We start from the raw sequence: 20,558 nt of genomic DNA on the forward strand, positions 1-20,558 counted from the left end.
ACAGGCTGTAGGAGGGCAGGGCCTGGCCTTGGCTACCCTCTTGTCACCCCAGCTGCCCTGCAGCCCCAGCCTAGGATTACGGAAGGGGCCGTCTGGCTGGGACTCAGGGTTGGCTGCAGGATGGCAGGCAGCCCCCAGTATTTAGTTAGCAGGGTGGACGAGCCAAGTAGCTCAAGAATCAGACTGGATTCTCAGGACCCACCTTGTTACCCTTGGTGTGCCACCCACAGACAGGTGCAAATGATTCCTCTTCTAGACAGCATGTTGAGGCTAAATTCCATCAATGTATAGGTGACATGTATTATTAAGGTATCAAAGTGAAGGGGGCTTCTTTGGGACTTCCTTGTCTAATCCCTTTGTAGCACAGAAAGAGAGACTCAAGGTTAAGTAACTGTACTCTGGAGTTAGCGTAGTGCTGGGGGTCCCACCAGGGTCTGGGTGAGAGATTGATTCTTCAAACCGGGCATGAGGTCTCAATCAGTGAGGACATTTGATGCCAGCTCCTACCTCTGAGGCCTGCTTTGGTGTATCCACCCCCACCCCAACCGAAGTAGTGCGTTAGAGAGAAGGGAACATGATCTTGGGAAGAGGGGCTAGAAGTGACAAAGATGGAACCACTAAAACTGAGCAAAAGGAACCCCAAGGCAGAAGGGAAGGCCCCCTGAGGGTCCCTCTTTCCTGGCAGTCACGGGCTGGCTTGGAAAATCTGGCTGTCTTGCATTGTAGCAGGAAGAAGATTCTTGGGACCCAGTGAGTGCTCACGAACCAGCGTCAGGTGGAGCCTTACCTTCTGGAACAGGCTTGGTCCTGTCCAGATGGGCGTTGGCCTTCCACTCCCTCGTGGGTAACTCCCTGCAGCCGTCCCAGTAGAGCCGAGCACCTGCTGCCCAGCGGGGACTTGTTCCCCGCCAACCTGCCCGAGGGGTGCGTGGGCAGCTAGCGTTTACTCAGGCCCTGCCCTACGAGATGAGGAAGATAGCGCTGGCCTCCCCTCTTCTCTTCCCCATTCTTCTTCCCACCCCACCCCAACCACACCACGCCCCAGAGAGACCTGTCACAAGCCACCTGAGAATGGTGAGGACACAGGCAGGGGTAAGGAGAGGCCAAACTCCTCCTGTAACCAGACAGGGATCCAAATGACAGGCAGATGGCTTTACCATAAAACTGAAAATAATATGAAATGTTTTTTTATTTCTTAGTACAAAGCCAGATACTATTAAGACTATGAAAAACTGACTGGCCAGAGGCCATGAAGAACAAAAAGACTCTTTGGCTGGGTGCCCTGTGACCCAGGAGAGTGTCATGGGGGGTGGGGGGCAGAAAGCCTCCTGTGGCTGGGGACTGAGGATGGAGGTTACTATCGGCTTTGGGGGCCCCTGGAATGAAGTGGGGGGCAGGGAAGAGGCAGACAGGAGTGGGTGAGGGAGGGAATGTGAGCCTTTGTACACTGGGAAACTATTTTTTATTCTGTGGCTGCTAGCGTTCGGGGCAGCAGTTGAGAACGAAGCTAAGGGGGCTGCTGCCCCAAGGCACCTTCAGTATCTCCACCACATCCCCAGTTATAGAAAATGTCTTGAGCCCTTGGACAGGTGGCATGGGTGTGAGGCTTGAGGCTGTGGGAGCTGAGGCTGTAGTGCCAGGCCTGGGGCCTCCTGGGAAGGAGGAAGGGGAGTGCAGACAGGCTGACAGGAGTGAGGGGTGCTGGTCCCAGAACCGCGTTCAGGCGTCTCTGTTGTGCCGAGGGGAGCACGGGCACACGCGAAGGCTCAGGCCTCCCCCTCCTCCCCGCTGCCATCCACACTGGCCTGCCTCACCACCTTCCGCCGCCTGCGGGTGGAGGAACAGCGCGCCTCTCCCTGCTCCTGGAAGGCCCGGGTCTGGCTGGCCACCAGGGCAGCACTGTGGAGGGCCACCACAGACTGGCGGGACTTCAGGGCAGGCCAGGGCCCCTTGCGGACCCGCCGGCCACCACTGGCCTTTGAGAGCTGAGGGACGGGCTGGGGAGGGTCTTCCTCTGAAGACTCATTTGAAGAGAAAACCTGGAAGGAAGAAGCAGGAGGAAAGAGGGTCCGAGGGAGTCTCTCCAGGGCAGGCGCACGCAGCCCAGAACCCGGGAGAGGGTAAATACGCAGCGTTTGTTGAGCTACTCACGGGTCACATTTCCTAAGGGGGGAGATAACATCCCCACCCTACTGCCTCTGCTCCTCCGCCCTGACCTTCTTCCTCCTGCTCCCAGAAGCCTTCCTCAGCTCCGCGGCTCCTGCCTCCTCCTTGAGGCCCTCTCCTCTTGCCCACCCCCACCCCCGCCTGGGCCCAGGCACTCCCGTGAGCCACAGGTGAAACACCTTCCAGGTGCCAAGTGCTAAGCTGGGTGTCCAGTGAGAACACTCTGCCTTTGGGAACACCCACGCGCATCTATCAACCATCCATTCCTCCCATCCTTCCACACCCAGTGCCACCTCTTCCAGGAAGCCTTCCCAAATGTTCCCACCCCCCACCAAGAGATGAACTCTTGAGCTCTCCTTCCTCTAGGCCAGCCATCTTGGCCTTGAGTCGCGTGGGGGGCCTGGCTTCCTAAGGCAGGGGCCAGCTCTGGTGTTACACTTGTGCCCCACAGCACTTGGCACAGAGAGGTGCTCAACTCCTCAGCCACTACCTTGGTTGTGTAAATACTGTGACCCCTCTGCATGCCATCCTTTGATGGGCTGTCCCTCAGATTAGGGAGGGGCTGCAGGGATCATCCTATCCACCCCAGCTCAGGGCCAGAACATCAGGCCTGCTTTCTCTCCATCCTCCCGCCATCTGCCCCCAGCTCCTTTTAGGCCCCACCCTGCCTCAGGCTGGGCTCTTTCCCCAGCCCCAGGCTCACCTCCGGCAGGTTCCCCGCCTCTGAGGGGCTTTCCATCTCCGAGGAAGGCTCCAGGAGGCTGATGGACCTCATGACCCCACGGAGATTGATGCGGGGCCGTGGCCCAGGGCCTTCTGCTGGGGCTGCCTGGCTCTCCGCCAACCCCATGATCTTCACCTCCCCAGTGCCTCCCAGTTCTGGCAGAAGAGGTGGGAGTGGTGTAGAGACCTCAGGGGCCAGGGGCTCTTCTGGGGAGGCCCTGCCCACTTTCTGCTCCCAGACGTGGCTCTGCCGGCTGTGAGGAGGTGGCCCTGAGTCAGCTTTGAGTGGCCCAGCAGCCACCCCCAGCACCCACACACATCCTCCCCCCGCCCCCAGCCCCCCACTCCATGCCTGGCAGTCAGGATGCCCTGGTAGGTCTGCAGCTGGCGCAGGAAGCCAGGGTTGGGGCGGGCAACGGGCCGGAGCTCCTGCACGTGGCGCAGAGCCTGCTCCAGGCTCCAGCCGTACTGCTTCATGGCGTAAGCCACCACTGTGGCAGCTGAGCGGCTGACGCCCATCTTGCAGTGAACTAGCACCCGGGTGCCCTGCGCTCTGTGGGGGCAGAACATGGTTAGCTTCCCGCTCCCCTGCCCACTTGCTCGGAGGGCCCCGCAGTGGGCAGAAGGGCCCCCAGCGCAGAGGGGGCAGGAGAGAAGGGGCAGACATAGTCCCAGAGCTTGCAGAACATGGGAGGAAGAGGGCCTGGGGCCGCTTAAAGCTGGGGCAGGGGGGACCCCACCTTGCAGCCTCCACGAAGCGGTGTGTCTCCTTCCAGTGAGGCAGCAGCCGGGCTGACTCCTCGTCCCAGAGGCGAACATTGTGGTAGATGAAGCGCTCAGGGTAGAAGTTGTCAATCTCACGGGCCATGTTCAAGATGTGGCTGATCCTGTAGCAGAGGGGTCAAGGGCAGGCTGACAAGGCCAGGGTCACTGGGCCCACTGGCCAGGGGCTCTGGGTGTCTCTGTTTAGTTCTTGGTTCTGAGAGTCAGGTCGGGGTGGCACGGTCACGTGGGAGTAGGAGGAGCCGTGACGCTGAGCGAATGGGATGCCCTGGGCTCCAGTCCCCCTCTAGCCCAGGCAGCTGCTGAGTGGGCTGCAGCGCTGACACTTCCGTTATTCTCAGGAGTCCCAGTTCAAGAGCAGCTTCTGGGCTAAGCTGGGACTGGGTAGATCTGCAGCCGCTGGATGGCAGGGGCCACAGCAGGTTTCCCAGAAGCCCGTAGTGGACAAATGACGGGAATCTATGAGAGCAGGCAGTGAGCGCACCCAGGAGAAGGACCCTTCCTTCTCCCTGAAGAGCGGTCACGGGCTGCCCATGGCTGCCCCTCATCTCCGGGTGCCTGAGGCGTCCTGTCGGGCGCCTGCTTTACAGTGTGGGGAGGGAGAAGCTGGCCAGGGAGCCCCCAGCAGGCCTCCACAGTTGCAGTTCTCCTCCCCGGCCTAACCCCCTACAGGGAAACAGCCCCAGGGGTGGAGCTGGAGGCAGAGCTTGGGGATGCTGGCCGGGGTGCCCTTGAGAGAAGGCCAACAGAGGTAGGGAGACCATCCCGAGGGGGCCGGGAGCCCTACCTGTTTCTCTGCAGCTCCTCCAGGTTGGCTGCATTCCACTCTGAGCCCTGCGGAGAGGGACCGAGCGTCACGCCCACGCCCACGCCCCACCGCAGCAGCCCTCATGCCCCGCCAGCTCACCAGGTAGAGGTGCGGGAAGATGCGGGAGGCCCGATCTTGCTGGGCCACGAGCAGCAGCGTCTGGTTGTCAATGAAGTCGCGGTACTGTTGGAGAGGACAGCCCAGGCGCAGCTCCAGGGCCTGGCGGATCTGCGGGCAGAGCGGAGAAGGAGGAGAGGCTTGGGGAGCCCCTCACTAGGTCCCGGCACCCCAGCCTGCCCTCCAGTGCCTCTGAGGAAAGTGCCTGTCCCATCCGGACAGGGGCACCGAGGCCAAGCACCTGGGACGGCTCAGGATGGCAGGAAAACACAGCGGGAAGGCCCCGCCGAGAGGAAAGCCCTGGCCCAGCCGAGGCCCCGCCCCCGAGCCCGGCCGTGCCCCGCCCGCCCCCCAGCGCCCTGCCCACCTCTTTGGAGGTGATGCTCTCCAGGTCGCTGGCGTCCAGCACGTCCCACAGCTCCGCCCGGACTGCCTCCTCCATCTGCTCCTGCTCCGAGGGCCTGCGGGCAGAGCCCATCCGCTCAGGAGTCCCCTCCCTGCCCCCCCATGGCACCCCCTTTCCCTTCCCTCCCTGCACCGACCTGCCAGGCTCGGTGCTGGGAGGCCGCAGAGACTCCAGGTCGGCCATGGCCATCCACTCGTTCAGGCAGCTCTGGTCAGAGCTCAGTCTGTCCTGGTAGTGGCTGGCCCAGGAGAGGGCACTGCCTCCTGGTACAAGGCCACTGCCTAGAGCCGCCTCACATGCCTGGTGTAACACCTGGAGCGTGGCCCTGGGACAGGGGAAAGGCTGGCTCGCGCTGTCCTCCCTGCGCCCCCTCCGCAGACCCTGCAGCCACCAGCCCTTACCACATGGTCTGGATGGAGATAGGCTTGAAGATTCGGCTCTGTCCTCCAGAAGTCACACTGAAGCCCCTGTGGGAGACCAGGCGGGGGTGAAGCCAGGCTCCGGGAAAGGGTCCCAGAGAGGCCCGCCCACTGGCTACCTCCTGAGGCTGGTCCTGAGAATCCTTACTTATTAGATGAGGTCAAGATAAGCCCCATTTGCCAGATATGGGGTGGCCGAGGCCCAGAGGAGTTAGGGGACTTGCCCAGGATCACACAGCATATCTCAGGTAGAGCTAAGTAGGCTCAGGCCCCAGCCACCAGGCCTGGAATTCTACTGCTCCCCAGAGCCGAGAAGCCCTGTCACATAGATCATCCTTTGCTATCCCACCCTCCTGGCCCCTCCCCTCCCCTCTCCCCTCCCCCCAGTTGCTACCTCTTACCCATCTCCATCTAGGTACACCTGGGTGTCACTCCAGAGAGGCAAGACCAGGCCCAGGGTGCAGCTGGGGGAGCTGGCAGGGGACAAAGGGAAGGCCACTGACCCCCAGCACCTCGTTCCCTTGCCCCCTACCCTATCCCCCCAGCTCCCACCTGCTTTCAAGGAAGTCCACCCCCAGGAGGACTGCCTCATCCTGGCTCAGATGGTCTCTCGTGGAAACTACCAGCAAATAGCGGCACCGGGGGGGCCGTGCTGTCTCCAGCTGGGCTGCCTGGGGAAGACAGGGAGGGAGAAGCCCAAGCTCACAGTGGCCCAGAAGACCCTGCTCTCCACCCACCCCGCGACCGGACACACACCAGGCAGACAGCAGACCTGCCTCTGCTCCCTCCATACACCTCCCCCTCTTCCCAGATACCAGACCACTGGTTACAATCCAGTGGTTCAACTTTTAGATTTCTTGGTCCAACAAAACATTTCAAAAGATTTTTCTTAAAGGGGCTGTGTGTGGAAAAAATGGGAGAACAGGCCTGACACAGATTGTCAGTTTTTACTTTCTGGCTAGGAAGGAGGTTTAAATAAACCTTTTCTCTTGCCATTACCAAAATTTGACTCAAGAAGTGCTTCTCAGCAAAGAAATATTAAAGACACAACCTCACGATGAAGGAAGGTGCTTCCATGGAATAAATTCAGCAGCACGCCCCCTCCCCCTGAGTGTATGTCCATTTGTGGACAATTCACGTGGTCAGGAAGGTTTTGGCTGCTTGCGCACAGAAACCCACCTCTGTACTTCCCAGCTTTGGACCCAATTTGGCCCTACAGGCTCATGCAGGGCCAACCTCCCAGTCCTTTCCCAGCCCTCGGCAGGCCTGCAAACATGAGCCTTCCCCTGTTACAACAACCCCGGCTGAAACAGCAGGACCACCGGGGGTCAGGCAACCCCTCTGCTCCCCAGGGTGCCCTCACACTCACAGGCAGACACCTGCGCTCCCCTCCCTGCACCCCGGGCCGGCTCTTTCCCCTCTAGGAGGGCTCTGGCTGGGCCCTCACCAGGCGGATGTCATCCTGGGGCCTCAGCAGCTCCACCATGAGGCGCAGGTGCTGACTCTGCTCCTGCTTCCGGGGACTCCGGAGCCCGTGCCCCTCATCTGCCTGGTCGGCGTGGGGCTGCTCGTCACCCGAGGGTTCCTCCGCTGGCTCAGGGCTGGCCTCAGCTGCATCTGCATCATCCCCTCCGTCCTGCAGTCCCAGGACAGCCCCACGGAGCACTGCAAAGCTCTGCCTGTCAGGGTGACAGGGGAGCCACCATGGCCAGCGGCACCTCTTAGGACAGGGGTGCGTCAGTCACCTGGGGTCTTGTTAAAACAGGTGCTGGGCCCAAACCTTAGAGAGTCAGTAGGTCTGGAGTGGAGGCCTGAGATGGGCATTGCTGACCAGTTCCCAGGTGGTGTGGCCACCACACCTTGAGAACCGCTGCCTTGGGGGCTCCCAAGCCCCCCCCCCACTCTGGTCTGGGGAGAGGGGGGCCGGGGTCCCTCCCCCCCTCTCCCCATCTGCCTAACTCAGGAGATGCTGTTAACTTGGTGAGGCCCAGGAGTCCTCTGGCTGTCATCCCATCCTGTTCTTTCTCTTGTGACCCCTGGCCTGGGCCAGGAGCCAGAAAGTGGGTGATGGGGCCCCAACTGACCAGGAGGAAGGTGAAAGCAAAGGCAGCCAGACCGGTGCTGCAAGCCGGCCATCCCCCCCAGGTGTGGTTACTCAGTGGCCACATCCAGTGGGTGGCTTTGGTCCAGGATGGCAGTGGCCAGGCCTGGCACCTGGATGCAGGCACCAGTGTTGCGGGGAGGTGCTCACCTTCGCTGGAGCCAGCTTCTCCGCTTGGACACCTGGTCCTGCTGGGAAAGCAGCCCCAGGGCAGTGTGAGGCAGGAGGGCTCTCCGCTCCACTCTCTCAGCGCTACTGAATTGGGGGGTTGGGGATCACCCCCCCGTGGCGAGTGGAACCAGAAAAGGTGTCAGATCCCATCCCACCCAGCCCATCACCTGGAGGCGCTGGGGGCGCGTGGCAACGCTGGGTAAGGATGGTGGGGGGGTGCCTGAGGTATCCTACGGGTTGGCCCGATCTGAGCCGGGAAGAGGGTAGGGCCTCAGCAGGCTGGGCAGGCGCTCAGGGCTCCGGATCTTGCCTGGCTCCGAGTTCCTGGGGGCCTCAAGTTTACCCCCCACCTTTCCCCACTCCAACCAACCCTCTCCAGTCTGAGATTCGGGTTCCCCTTATGCACACCCCTGTGATTGAGAGGAGGTTGCCGTGGGCAGGTCGCGCTCCCCCAGGCCCAGCTGGCGGCCAACTGCGTGGGCAGGACTACGGCAAAGCCACACTCACCGTGGGCCCCACAGGCGTGGAGTGGCCACTGGCCGGGGGCGAGCGGCTTACGGTGACCAGGGCCATGGGGCCAGGCCGGGGGCACCTGAGCCCTCCCACGGCCCCACGGACAGTCCCAGCCCCGCAGGACCAGGAAGGAGAGACCGGAGCCACCAGGGCCTGGCACCTCCTCGGGGGTGGCCCTTAAAGGGCCAGACTCCCGTCCAGCCCAGCCTGCAGAGCCGGCACCCAGCGGCCGCCGCCCCTCCCTTCTCGTCTCCGCGGGTTCGGCCTGCCTCGCCCCCGCCCCCCAAACACGTTGGGGGCGGAGTCTGGGCGGGGCGCAGGTGCGAGGCCAAGACCCAGTGGGAAGTGGCCTGAGGTCCGGCAGCCAGCTGCCTTCGTTCCGGGGTTCGGTCCCACCTCCTAGGAGGCGCTCCCGGCCCCACCCAGGCTGGTCACCTGAGCTGTGCTCTGGGCCTCCACTGTTCCCCAGAAGAGATGGGGCCTAGGAAGGCAGGACTGGGGACACAGGCCTTGGAGAGGATCAGATACAGTGGGTCTTAGGTGGGGGAGCACCCCAAACTTGTTTTTCCTTGCAGGTTGGCCCTCATGTTTGCACTCTGCATGAAGCATGAGGCGCAGAACAGGAGAAATCAGGTGGGATTTCAAACTAACCCATGAGGCTCACAGGCAATCCTCAAGGCCACCCTGGAGGTGAGGAGGGCAGGTCTGAGCAGGTGCACAGCTGCTCAGAAGCACGCGAGTTGTCCAAAGTCACTCCAGTGGAACATACTGGTGGTCAGGGCAGGAACTCAGGCCTGGGATGCAGGGGGGCTCCTCCCAGCTGGCTGTGAGCAGTCTGGAGGTTCAGCCCTTCCCCCTTCCAACAGGAGCATGGGTGGGCCCCAGGAAAGCCTCACTGGGTGGTGGCAGGAACCTGGATCTCCGGAAGGCGGGGCAAGTCAAGGCTCAGGGGAGCTGACATTTATGGGGTAACTACTCTGTTGACATGTGCCAGCTCATTTTACCCACCCAACAGCTCTGCGGGGTGGAAGGTGGTCTCGTTTTACAGCTGTGGGAAGGATTCAAACCCAGGTCTGAGGCCACTGTCCATGGTGTCTCCCCTCAGTGCCGCCCCCCCGCCCGCCGTGCTTCCCCACATTGAGCAGAGCAAGCCTGCTGCTGAAAGTCTCTTTATTTCCATTTTGGTCTCCAGTGCAAGACCACCCCCAGGGCTCCAGGCCCCAAGCTCAGCAGCAGAGAGTTTGTAATAAATAAGTTACAAAACAGGTGGGGGCCCAGCCCGGACGGCCCCCCGGGGCCCAGGGCCACTCTCAGTGCTCGGTGAGCGAGAGCCGCAGGACCCTCTGCAAGTCCTCCTCCTCCTGCTGCCCCCGTCGCTCGCGTTCCTCCTGCTCCTGCGAAGACAACTCCAGGGCCAGGCGCAGCTGCTCCTCGAAGCTTGGGGGGGCTGGGGCCAGGGGTGTCCTATGAGGGGATCCCGGGCCCCTGGGCTCCGAGGACGTCCGCAGGCTCTCCTGGAGGGCCCTTCCAGGCAAGGCACGGGAGGCGAGAGCGGACCGGTGAGTGCCAAGGCTCAGGGAGGAGGCCAAGGGGTGGGACACGGCTACGGAAGGCAGGACAGGGTGGCTGGGACGTGGGACCCCAGAAAGAAGAGACCAGGCGGGGCTGCCTCCCCATCCCTCAGGCGGACTTCAGTGATGGGCAGTGTTGCTGATGGGAGGGTGGCCCCGAGGAGGGCACGAGGTCCTGGGACCAGCACCTCCCTGCTACCTACCCCCACCAACCAAGGAGCCTCTGACTGTCAGGATCCTTGAGGCAGGGCAGGGCCAAGACATGGACCTAGTGGGTCATAGAGGCCTCACCGCTCCAGCTGAAGCTGCTCCTCATAGGCCGTGGCTTGGGGAGGAGGGTGGGTGCCAGGCCGGGTGTTGGTCAGGGCTTCCCAGATGGTCACCTGCAGCAGTCAGGGCCCAGCGCTGTCACCTCTGCTGGTCCCGTCCACACCCAGGGCCCAGCCCCTGCCCGCACCCCACCTGCTCCGCCTCTGTGCCAGCCTCAAGCAGGCTCTGTTGGATGGCAAACTGCAGCAGATCGTCGTCTTCATCACGAAGGGGCTCACTGCGCTCTGTGCCCAGCACACTGTATCCCTCAGGGACCTCAAACACAGCGGGGTCCACCTCGCACGGGAAAGGGCTCCCTGGGTGTGGCAGAGGGGCCATGCTCAGCCCAGTGCTCAGAGACCAGCGAGACCGGTGCTCAGCGGCCTCCCTCCCACACTGGTACCTGAGGCTGTGACAGCAGGGCCAGAGCTGGGGGCCGGTACCCACACGGAGCTCAAGGGCTCGTCACAGCCACACAGGTTGCTGAAGGTGATGCGGGCGTTTAGCACGTGGAAAAGGGGAATCTCTGAGGAGACAGCCAAGCCTGAGCTGCCCTGGCTGGAGGTCCGCCTGTGCCTGGCCCCTGCAGCCCACATCCACCCCACTCCCTCCCGCTGCCCCAGCCCACCCTCTCACCGATCTTGACTGGGAAGCCAGGCGGGAGGCGTAGGGTAATGAAGTCACGCAGCTTGGCAAAGTGAGCGTTGCTGATGGCCATCAGGTCAATGATGGGCGTCACCTGGTCACCCAGGGAGAGGGGATGCTCCTCACTCAGCCACAGTGTTGCCTTGAACCTGCTCAGCCAGCCACAGGGTGTGGGACAAGGAACCTCTGGTGGCTCCTCTGCTGAGGGCCACCTGCTCTGGACACCTGCCTCTACTCATGCCCTCCACCTGGCCTGGGGACCCTCTTCTCTGTTCAGCTGCCCCTGCCTGCCTCCCAAGGAGCTTGTGTCCTTCTGGCCTTATGGCCCAAGCTGCCCCAGACCCTGGGTCCAGGCTGGGGCCTGTGGTGGTTTCTGCCAGTTCAACTCATCTGGATGCATAGTTCGGGGCAAGGCAACTGGCTTCCATCTGGACCTGTCACAGCACCCTCCTTCTCAGCCCACAGCCAGCAAGAGCCCCACACTTGGGTATACTTTTGGGTCCAGGGGTCAGGACTGCTGGGGTTTGAATCCCAGCTCCACCCCTGGATGGCTGATAGTCCGAGTGAGGTCCTAGACGGAGGATGCATCATAAGCCCAAAGTCATGGCTCACGAGAGCCTCCGGGCCCCCTGTAACTGCCCTCATTTACAGAGGATGCTCAACTCTCAGAGGGGACCTCTCCTTGGGCTACAGAGGCAGGAGGTGGTAGAGTCGTGGGCCCTGCCCCTGGCCCCCAGCAGGTGCTTATTAAATTGAATAGAAAACCACACATGGGTGGTGCTGCCCACCCATCCATCCATCCACTCATCCATTCATTCCCCAACAGAGAGTGACCAGTCCTCTGGACCAATCCCCAAGCTGGGCACTGCCCCCAAGGAGTGGAGTCTGGAAGGAAGTGGCTGGGTGAGTGGGTTCCCACTTGAGGGAGCCCTGTGTGTGACAGGAGTCTGCAAGGGCTCAGGGGGACCAGGTAGGGTCCCTGTCCCTGAGGGAAGTCCCCAGACCTCACCTCTGTACTTTGCTGGACATTTCAATGGGGCGGCCGATGTTCCTCGACTCCAGGTTGAAGTTGGGGTCGAAGTATTCGTTGGGGGAAATAGCTGTGGGGTTGGTGGAGCTGGCTGCCTGCTGCACGGGAGCCTGGGCGGACCCCAGCACCACGCTTAGCCTCAGGATGTTGCCTGCCCGGCCCCCCTAGCGGGCCCCAGCCCCACCCCCCAGCCCCGGCTCACCCCACTGTGGGAGGAGTGCTGCTGTGCCATCCCGAGGAAGGACTGGAACGGAGTCTTCCCCCCTGAGGAGAAGGGGTGGGAGCTCATGAGCAGACTTTGGCCCACTGTCCCAGAATGCCCCCCTCCACTGGGAGTTTTCTGTTGGGAGAGCAGATGGGAATGGGGAGGCCTCCCAGCTTGTCCCAGACCAGGGCGACCCCACTGCATGGTGTGACTGGGCAGCAGGCAGGCGCACCTGGGTTTACCTTTGCTCCTCGACTTGTCCTGATCAGAAAGATGCTCCGTACGTGTGCGTGTCACCAGCTCCACATTGGTGGCACTATACACCTGGGGAGCAGGGGGAACACAGGGAGAGCTGGGGGCTCAGAGCCTGTTCCCCACTATCAGCCTCACCAGCACAGGACCCAAGTCTTCCTGTCCCCACGGACAAGATCTCACTCCCCACAGTGGGAGAAGTCGCAGGGTCTGAATCCCTGGGAGTCACTAAGGAAGGAATAATGCTCCTTGCTTTGTCTTGGGAACCTGGGCAGGGCCCGTGCTAGCAGGTGATCCCTGGGCACTCAGCTGGTGCCGGGTGTGCAGGCCCCGCTGAGTGGGCACAGCTCACAGGGCTTCTAGAGCCCGTGGGCCACTCTGTCTCTCCGTCCACATGAAGGGGATGTAGAGAAGGAGCAGAGTCCCTGGGCCTCTCATCTCCTACCCCGGCCCCCGCCACTAGCCCCTCCTGCCTTGGCCTCGTAGCCGCTAACGGTTTCCATCTTCTCAGACCGCCAGCCCCAGATACCACATTTGTTCCTGAAACAGACCAAACAGGAGCTCATGAGGACCCACACCCCCAACCCCGGCCAAATCCTCCCCTTCCAAAGACCCCCTCCAACTAGCCTTCCTCCTGTGAAGCATGCAGGCCTTGAACAGGATGCCTGGATGGCTGGGGACAATGGAACAAGGACTGGGCACTAGAAAGTACTGAGGAATCATCATTGATTTTGTTAGGTGTGCAGCGTGGGTTTTAAAACATCCTAATCTGTTAAGAGTCATGTGCAGACACATTTACTGTTGAAATGGTGTGACATCTGGGATGTGACTTAAAATAGCCCAGAGAAAAAAAAACAAAGAAAAAAGGTGAGGAAGGACCGATTTAACAAGATTGGCAAAATATTGGTAAGTGTTGAAGTTGGTAATGAGTGCATTATACTGTTCTCTCTTCTGCCATGTATGTCCGAAATTTTCCATAATAAAAAGTTAAAACGGTGTTAAGATGACAATATTCTCCAAACTTTTGTTATGTCTGATTCAACAATAGTAGTTGGAGACATCAGTAGCTCACTTCACTCCTGGGTAGAACAAGTAGATACAGGAGCAACAGGGAAGTAGAAGAACTGAACACATCATAAACTAGACTTAACAAACTTCCTTAGAACACTCCACCCAACAACAAAATAAACAAAGAAGACACAGGAGGAGCTGGGGGCTCACGGCCTGTTCCCCACACTCAACCTCATCAGCCCAGGACCCAAGTCCCCCTGTCTGTCCCTCGGGACAGAAGAGATCTTATCAATATAGTAGAAATAAAAGCCACATGATCGTATCAACAGAATTATTTGACAAAATTCAAACCCTTTCATGATAAAAACACTCAACAAACTAGGAATAGAAGGCAAATTTCTCAATCTGATAAAGGGTACCCACAACTAACATCATACTTAATGGTGAAAGACCAAATACTTTTCCCCCAAGGTCAGAAACAGGACAAAGATGTCTACTCTTGTCACTTCTATTCAACATTCTCCTGGAGGTTCTAGTCACAGCCATCAGCCATGAATAAGATAAAAGGCATACAGACTGGAAAGGATGAAGTAAAACTATCACTATTAACAAAGGATGATCTTACATGTGAAAACATCATAAGGAATCTACTAAAAATCCATTAAAATTTAAAAATGAGTTTAGCAAGTTTGCAGGACATAAGATCAATATACAGAAATACCATTTGACCCAGTAATTCCACTCCTAGGAATTTACCCGAAGAAAACAAGATCCCTGATCTGAAAAGACATATGCCCCGCTGCGTTTATCACAGCACTATTTACAATAGCCAAGATATGGAAGCAACCTAAGTGTCCATCAATAGATGAATGGATAAAGAAGAGGTGGTACATATACACAATGGAGTGCTATTCAGCCATAAAAAGAAAAGTAATCCCCCCGTTTGCAAAAACGTGGATGGATCTAGAGAGCATTATGCTCAGTGAAATAAGCCAGGTGGAGAAAGACAAATACCAAATGATTTCACTTATTTGTGGAGTATAAAAACAAAGTAAGACAGAAGGAACAAAAGAGCAGTAGACTCGTAGACACTGAGAAGGGACTAGTGGTTACCAAAGGGGAGGAACAAGGGGATAAAGGGGCATAATAATTCACAATCACAGTATAGGTTGGTCATGGGGACCATGGTACAGCATGGAGAATTCAGTTAATTATTCTGAAACATCTTACTGGGTTGAAAGACAGTGACCGCACTAGAAGGGGTGAGGGCTTGATAATATGGGTGAATGTTGAATCAATGTGTTGTGTATTTGAAACCACTATAACATTGTATATCAATGATACTTTGATTTAAAAAAAAGATCAATATACAAAAATCAATTGTATTTTTATAGCTTTGCAGTGAATAATCCAAAAATGTAATTAAGAAAACAATTACACTCATAATACCATCAAAAAGAATAAAATACTTTGAATGAATTTATCCAAAGAAGTATAAAACTTATACTCTGAAAACTACAAAACACCACTGAAAGAAATTAAAGGTCTAATAAACAGGAAAAAGTCCCATATTCATGGTAGAAGACTTAACAGTGTTAAGATGACAATATTCTCCAAACTGATGTACAGAGTCAATGCAAACCCTAACAGAATCCCACCTGACTTCTTTGTAGAAATTGACAAGCTGAATCTGGATTCATATGAAGTTGCAAGGGACCCAGAATACCCAAAATAATCCTGAGAAAGAAGAACAAAGTTGGAAGACTTGCACTTTCTGATTTCAAAACTTACACCAAAGCAACAGGGATTAAGATAGTGTGTTACTGGCACAAAGATAGATATGTCAATTGATGGAACAGAATTGAGAGCCCAGGAATAATCCCACACATCTATGGTCAACTGATTTTCCACAAGGGTGTTAAGACCATTCAGTGGGAAGAGAACAGTGTTTTTAACTAATAGTGCCAGTACAAGTGGATAGTCACATGCAAAAGAATAAAGTTGGACCCCCCTACCTCCCACAATATACAAATATTGACCCAAAATGGGTCAAAGACTAAATGAAATAGCTAAAATTATAAAACTTTCAGGAGAAAATCTTCATGGCTTTGGATTTGCAAAGTATTGTTAGACATGACACTAAATGCACAAGCAACAAAAGAAAAAAATATATTAGACTTCATGAAAATTAAAAACTTGTTTGCTTCAAAAGACACCACCAAGCAAAGTGAAAGAACAATCCAGAGTGGAAGGAAATACATGCAAATCATATATCTGATAAAGAACTTACATCTGGAATATAAAAAGGACCCTTACAGCTCAATAACAAAAAGATAACCCAGTTTTTTAAAATGGGCAAAGGATCAGCATAAACACTTTTCCAGAGAAGATATACAAATGGCCAATAATCACATGAAAAGATGCTCAACATTATTAGTCACTAAGGAAATGCAAATCAAAACCACAACGAGATACCACTTCACAACTGCTAAGATGCTTACACCCCAAAAAGAAAGAAAGAAGTGAACAGTAAGTGTTGGAGAGGATGTGGAGAAATGAGAATCCTCAGGCACTGCTGACAGAAATGGAAAGTGCGGCAGAGGCTTTGGTAACAGTCTGGCGGTTCTTCAAACAATTAAACGTCCAGTTACCACATGACCCAGCGATTCCACTCCCGAGGGGCAGGCCCAAGAGAAATGAGAACTATGCCCACACAAAAACTTGTGCACTAGTGTTTATAGCAGCATTATTCATAATAGTCAAAAGGTGGAAACAATCCTGATGTCTGTAATGGGCGAATGAATAAACAAAATGTGGTCTATTCACACAATGGATCCGGCCATCAAAAGGAGTTAAGTAGTTATATACTGTAACCTGGATGAACCTTAAAAATGTTATGCTAAGTGAAAGAAGCCAGCCACAAAAGACCACATACTATGATTCCATTTACGTGAACTGTCCAGAATAGGGAAATCTATAGAGAGAGCGAGTAGATCAGTGGTTGCCCAGGGCTGGGGGAGGGATGAGGGGATGGGAGTTGACTTAGAGGATTTCTTTTTGAAGTGATGAAAATGTCCTGAAATGGACAGTGGTGGTGGTTGTGTATCTGTGAACATACTAAAAAACATGGAATGGTACACTTTAAATAGGTGGACTGTATGGTATATGAAATTATATCTCAATAGAGCTGGGTTTTTTTTTAAGTGTTTCTGAAATCTGTTATGGAACTGGGGCATGTGTTGTCAGAGAAATAACACTCTGGCCAGAAGGGGCAGGTTCCTAGGCTACCCATAAAGGACTCTGGCCCAGAAGCAGCGGTACTACGGAGAAGCCAACATGGGTGCAAACAGTTGCCCTGAACCACAGTCTAAATCTTCATTTTTATAGGAAAATATGTGACATCAGAAGTCAAGGAACTGGGATACCCTGGCCTAGGCTCCTCCCCAGGAAGACAGCTGCCAGGACAGATAGGTATGTGGGGACTCGGAGGTGGCTTTGGTGAGACACAGGTCTGCAGGGACCCCTCCCAGATCTGAGCAGCCTCTGAGCAGCTTGGCCTCAGAGGCCTGAACCAGCAGCCTCAAGGGCACACACACCATGGTATGACCAGGCTCCAACTAACCTCTCAAAAGCCACATTACGAGTGTCCAGGTGGGTGGAGACAATAGGAGAGGTGAGGCGACTGGCCACATGCTCCTCACTGGGCCGCATGGCAGCAAGCAGTGCTTCTGGTTCCTGCAGGGTGAGCCCCAGTGTCTCTGTGTGCACCACCTGCCGGTCGTGGTCCACTTCCATCACCAAGGCTCCTGCCTCTGCCAGCCAGCAGCAGTGTATGACGGGGGCAAATTAGTGCTAGGCCCCAGACAGCAGGAAGGGGCCCACCACAGTGCCCTTGGCCACCTGCTGCTAAGTAGGGGTCCCCTCCATCCCCACCCTGTTTCCACATCTGGGGAGTGGAGACAAAGGACAGCATCTCCCTTATAAGCCACAGGGGAATCCGGGGGCTCTGGCCTGCTGCATGCCCACAGTGAGTCCCCCAGAGCTCACCCTGGCCCCTGAAGATGAAGCTTCTCCGGCCACGCTGCCAGGTCATATGCTCAAAGCCCAGGAGACTGGTGTCCACCCGGAGGCTCTCACCCCGCTTCCATACCCGATACACGTCACTCGGACACATCTTGGACACAAGGGGCACTGCAGGGGGCATGGAGGTCACCAGGTCTTCCCAATGACCCCACCCCAGCTCCCTGGAAGCCAAGAGGTCCCCACTCACCCCAGCTGGTGAACTCCCACTTCATCTCCACGTAGAAATCAGGGGCCTGAGGTGGACCAGAGCACCTGTCAGAGCCCTGCGTGGTGCTGGAGGCCAGCAGGCGTGGGGAGCTCCTTGCCTAGAGTCTAGAGCACCCCTTCTGGGAGCCCAGCCCTTCAGCAAGTCCTGATGTGCTGTAAGGACCAACTACACCCCCACTCCAACCAAATCCCACCCAAAGGGGTGGGCCAAGTGGGGCCCTAAAAAGGTCTTCTGATAATAAGGCTGTAACATCTGGAGGCCTGAGGGCTGAGGGATTCCAGAGGAACTTCTACCCGCTCTGGTTCCTGGGGTCCTCATCCATACAGGAGGCCCAAAGACCCCCGTGGGCCAGCCCGTGGAGTGGGGAGGCATGAGGTAGTGTGCTCGCCCGGCCAGGTACTCCCACCGTGTGCTTTGAGAAGGGGAGATAGGTATTCCAGAGGCCTAGGCCATATCCACTGAGCTGGACAAAATCCTCCTGCTGGGAAATCTGCATTCACCAGGAGGTCCATGTCTAAAGCTCTGCTGAGATTTCCGGCACTAGGGAACCCTCAATGCTGGCAAAGGCTTTCCTCCATCCATGTGGACCCGAACTCCTCTCTTTCCTATGTGATCGTGTGCTGGGGTCAAGAGAGAGGGACCTCGCTGACAGCGCCCAGAAGGCCTGTGGCACAGGCTGGTGCCTTCCCAGGTCTGGTGCAGGTGACCAGGGTGACCCCCACATAGCCTGTCATGGTCCCCTGCCATGCACCCCACCCCGCCTCACTGGCTCTACCTCCCTGCCCTGCTGTACCTGGCGGAGCTTGTTGAGCAGTTCCGGAATTCCAGCCAGCCTCTGTGTGGCCCTCTGGTAGTCCCGATACTGGAGCACCAGCTGCACCATCTCAGGGTCCCCAGTGCTGACGGCCTCCTGCAGGACTGGGGGCACCGGGCTGCCTGAGGCAAGCTCTCTCCATGGCCCCTGGTCTGGCTGCTCACTTCCATGCACCAACCCCACCCACCCCACCGCCAGCCTCAGGGGAGCCCCCTTGCCTCTGCAGTACCTGCCCAACCCTGGCAGCTCTCTTTGCCCACATTGGCATTGTGTCGAAGCAGGACTCTAGCGGACTCCAGGTTCCCGAGGGACACGGCCAGTTCCAGGGGGGTGCGCCCCCGTGGATCCTCCTGTTCAATGTCGTGCTGGGGGAGACGGGATACTCAGCACAGAGCAAGTAAGGACAGACTGAGGCAAGAATGCCACTGGGCTGAACAGGGTTGGGAGTCACTGTGAGAAATAAAGACGGGAGACAGGCCACGGAAATGGCAGAGGATGGCCTGTGAGGCCTGGTAGGGGAAGGGAGGGGGCGTGTGGGAAGGGCCTGCCCACTTCTCCAGCCCTCTCCCAGGGGCAGAGGCTGGCTGCTGTTGGGGCCTGGTTAGGCAGAGGTGCAGTTGCAAGATGTCAAGAGTTTGGACCGGCCTGGGGACCAGGACCTGGCTGCCTGTTCTCAGTCTGGCTCAGGGGTGGATGCACTGTGAAGTGGGGAGACCCGCGGGGCAAGGCCCAGCGCTACGAGCCGAGGCCAGAGGATCCTGAGCGAGAAACAAGCAACCTGGGCTTCTGATCGGGACGGGGAGGCGTAGCCCACAGCTTTGGGTAGGAGGCACGAAGGGCAGCCCGGGTGCTCGGCGGGCCTCACCTGGCGGCTGTGCAGTGCGGCCTCCAGTTCGCGGTGCCGGTTCGCCCAGACCAGCCGGTGCAGCGGGAAGGTGGGGCCCGGGCCGGCCATGCTGGGCCTCAGCGCCGCATCCCGGGAGGGAGGGCGGGCGCGACGGGGGCGGCCCGGCCCCGCCTGGGTTTCGGGCCTGGCGCGGGCCACTCGCCTCCGGTCCGCGCCCCGCCTCAGCTGCGCCCACCGCAGCCCTGCGTCCCCGCGGCAGTGGCAAGAGCAGCGGCGGCGCAGACGGCTGGGAGGGCGAAATGCGCGGGCGGGCAGGCGGGGCTGCGCCGGGGCGGGGCGTCGGGCTGTGCGCCTCTTCCCCTCCCGCGGCCATAGCAACCGCAGCCGGGCCCGCGCGCGACCCGGACAGCAGAGGCGTTGCCCAGCGGCCATGGCAACCACGCGCGCCGAGAGTGAAGCCAGGACCCGGTTCTGCGCCCCGGCCTCCGCCTGGCAAGGGTCTGCGGGGGGCGGTCCGGGGGCGGGGCCTCACCGCAGGCCCGCCCTCGGCCTGCAGGGGGCGCCCCTGGCCCAGCGCAGACGCCTCCTTGTGGTCCGGAAGGCGAAGGAGGGGGGTGCGGAGGCGGAGCGGGCTGGCCAGGGGCGGGGCCTGGGCCCCCGGGGCTTGCGCGCGCACCTACGGGCCCCTGGCCGTCAGCCGGCGGGTTACCTACAACTCCCCCGACAGCTACCCGCCCCAGCCTAGGTCTCTACCCCGGGCGCCGCGGGTACCAACTGTGCCCGTGAGCGAGCGTGAGGTGGGAGGTCCTGGCTCCCCTCCACATCACCTCCGAGATGCCCCTAAATCCTGACCAGCTTAGCATAAAGCACCTACGCCCCAGGGTCCTGGGCCAGTGTCTGCTAGTCGCCACGCCACGGGCTGGGCCTTGCCAGGCAGGAAAGCGGCTCCCCAGGGCACTAAGTCAGGGGTGGGAGTACCGGGGAGTGGGAGTGGCAGGCCTGGCTGGAGCCAGACCTTTCCTGGTGGAGGACTGTCCACCGTAAATGGCTGCTTTTGCACACTGCTGGGATCCCCTTTGAAGAGGCTGCACTTTGCTGCCAGTGTTAGGAGTGTAAGGAGTTTCGAAATCAGGGCTGGCCACACCGCACACCCCGGAACACGGTGCAGGCCTCAGCGTGGGGCCCTCCGGCCTTGTCACCCTAGCCTTAGCCTGGAGTCTGGTCTGGGTTTTGTTGGATGGGCAGCTGCCAGGCTGGTCAAGGCTGACCCTTTGGTCTCTGCTCCCTATTTGTAAAATGACTGGATAGTTTGATCTAGAAGTTTGAGCTGGTCTCTGGGCTGGGAGGCCCTAGTCGCCATTTTCACCCTGCTCTCT

The 20,558-nt window shown here is 58.1% G+C and overlaps 2 protein-coding genes across 9 annotated transcripts; both read right to left on the reverse strand.

Annotated features, from left to right (window-relative positions):
* Positions 1-1,171: 1,171 nt before the first annotated feature.
* Positions 1,172-8,442, reverse strand: SSH3 (slingshot protein phosphatase 3). Of its 3 annotated transcripts, none has more exons than XM_036930880.2 (14): positions 8,202-8,442; positions 7,674-7,714; positions 6,870-7,101; positions 5,975-6,093; positions 5,824-5,895; positions 5,405-5,470; positions 5,140-5,328; positions 4,965-5,058; positions 4,580-4,708; positions 4,460-4,506; positions 3,630-3,776; positions 3,242-3,442; positions 2,870-3,143; positions 1,172-2,039 (listed from the first exon to the last, which is right to left on the reverse strand). In XM_036930880.2, the coding sequence occupies exons 1-14, from the start codon at positions 8,265-8,267 to the stop codon at positions 1,767-1,769; spliced, it is 1,950 nt and encodes a 649-aa protein (XP_036786775.2). In that variant the 5' UTR covers positions 8,268-8,442; the 3' UTR covers positions 1,172-1,766. The 3 variants fall into 3 exon arrangements, with proteins under 3 accessions (XP_036786775.2, XP_036786783.2, XP_036786791.2); XM_036930888.2 differs by having other exon boundaries at positions 7,674-7,711; positions 8,202-8,404; XM_036930896.2 differs by lacking the exon at positions 5,824-5,895.
* Positions 8,443-9,360: 918 nt separating this feature from the next.
* Positions 9,361-19,651, reverse strand: ANKRD13D (ankyrin repeat domain 13D). Of its 6 annotated transcripts, none has more exons than XM_036930835.2 (16): positions 19,201-19,643; positions 18,565-18,700; positions 18,315-18,439; positions 17,928-17,999; positions 17,501-17,546; positions 17,278-17,421; positions 16,853-17,042; positions 12,693-12,759; positions 12,210-12,291; positions 11,965-12,102; positions 11,742-11,832; positions 10,724-10,881; positions 10,491-10,613; positions 10,241-10,404; positions 10,070-10,161; positions 9,361-9,731 (listed from the first exon to the last, which is right to left on the reverse strand). In XM_036930835.2, exons 1-16 carry the CDS (start codon positions 19,612-19,614, stop codon positions 9,518-9,520), a joined length of 2,256 nt encoding a protein of 751 aa, XP_036786730.2. In that variant the 5' UTR covers positions 19,615-19,643; the 3' UTR covers positions 9,361-9,517. The 6 variants fall into 6 exon arrangements, with proteins under 6 accessions (XP_036786730.2, XP_036786740.2, XP_036786736.2 ...); XM_036930845.2 differs by having other exon boundaries at positions 11,965-12,026; positions 12,200-12,291; positions 19,201-19,641; XM_036930841.2 differs by having other exon boundaries at positions 11,742-11,872; positions 11,965-12,026; positions 19,201-19,634.
* Between the last annotated feature and the right edge of the window lie 907 nt (positions 19,652-20,558).

This window comes from Manis pentadactyla, chromosome 9 (genome assembly GCF_030020395.1).
Source record: "Manis pentadactyla isolate mManPen7 chromosome 9, mManPen7.hap1, whole genome shotgun sequence".
Classification (NCBI taxonomy): Eukaryota; Metazoa; Chordata; class Mammalia; order Pholidota; family Manidae; genus Manis; species Manis pentadactyla.

Bases quoted from the DNA above. Each gene is read 5' to 3' on its own strand.
- ANKRD13D (XM_036930835.2), bottom strand. From the start codon at position 19,614: ATGGCCGCTGGGCAACGCCTCTGCTGTCCGGGTCGCGCGCGGGCCCGG. The intron at 18,440-18,564 runs GTACTGCAGAGG...CGGTGCCCCCAG, and splicing joins GAGCTGCCAGGGTTGGGCAG to TCCTGCAGGAGGCCGTCAGC. The intron at 9,732-10,069 runs GTGAGGCCTCTA...CTTGCCTGGAAG, and splicing joins GAGCAGCTTCAGCTGGAGCG to GGCCCTCCAGGAGAGCCTGC.
- SSH3 (XM_036930880.2), bottom strand. From the start codon at position 8,267: ATGGCCCTGGTCACCGTAAGCCGCTCGCCCCCGGCCAGTGGCCACTCC. The intron at 5,896-5,974 runs GTGGGAGCTGGG...GTCCCCTGCCAG, and splicing joins GTGGACTTCCTTGAAAGCAG to CTCCCCCAGCTGCACCCTGG. The intron at 5,329-5,404 runs GTAAGGGCTGGT...CCCCTGTCCCAG, and splicing joins ATCTCCATCCAGACCATGTG to GGCCACGCTCCAGGTGTTAC.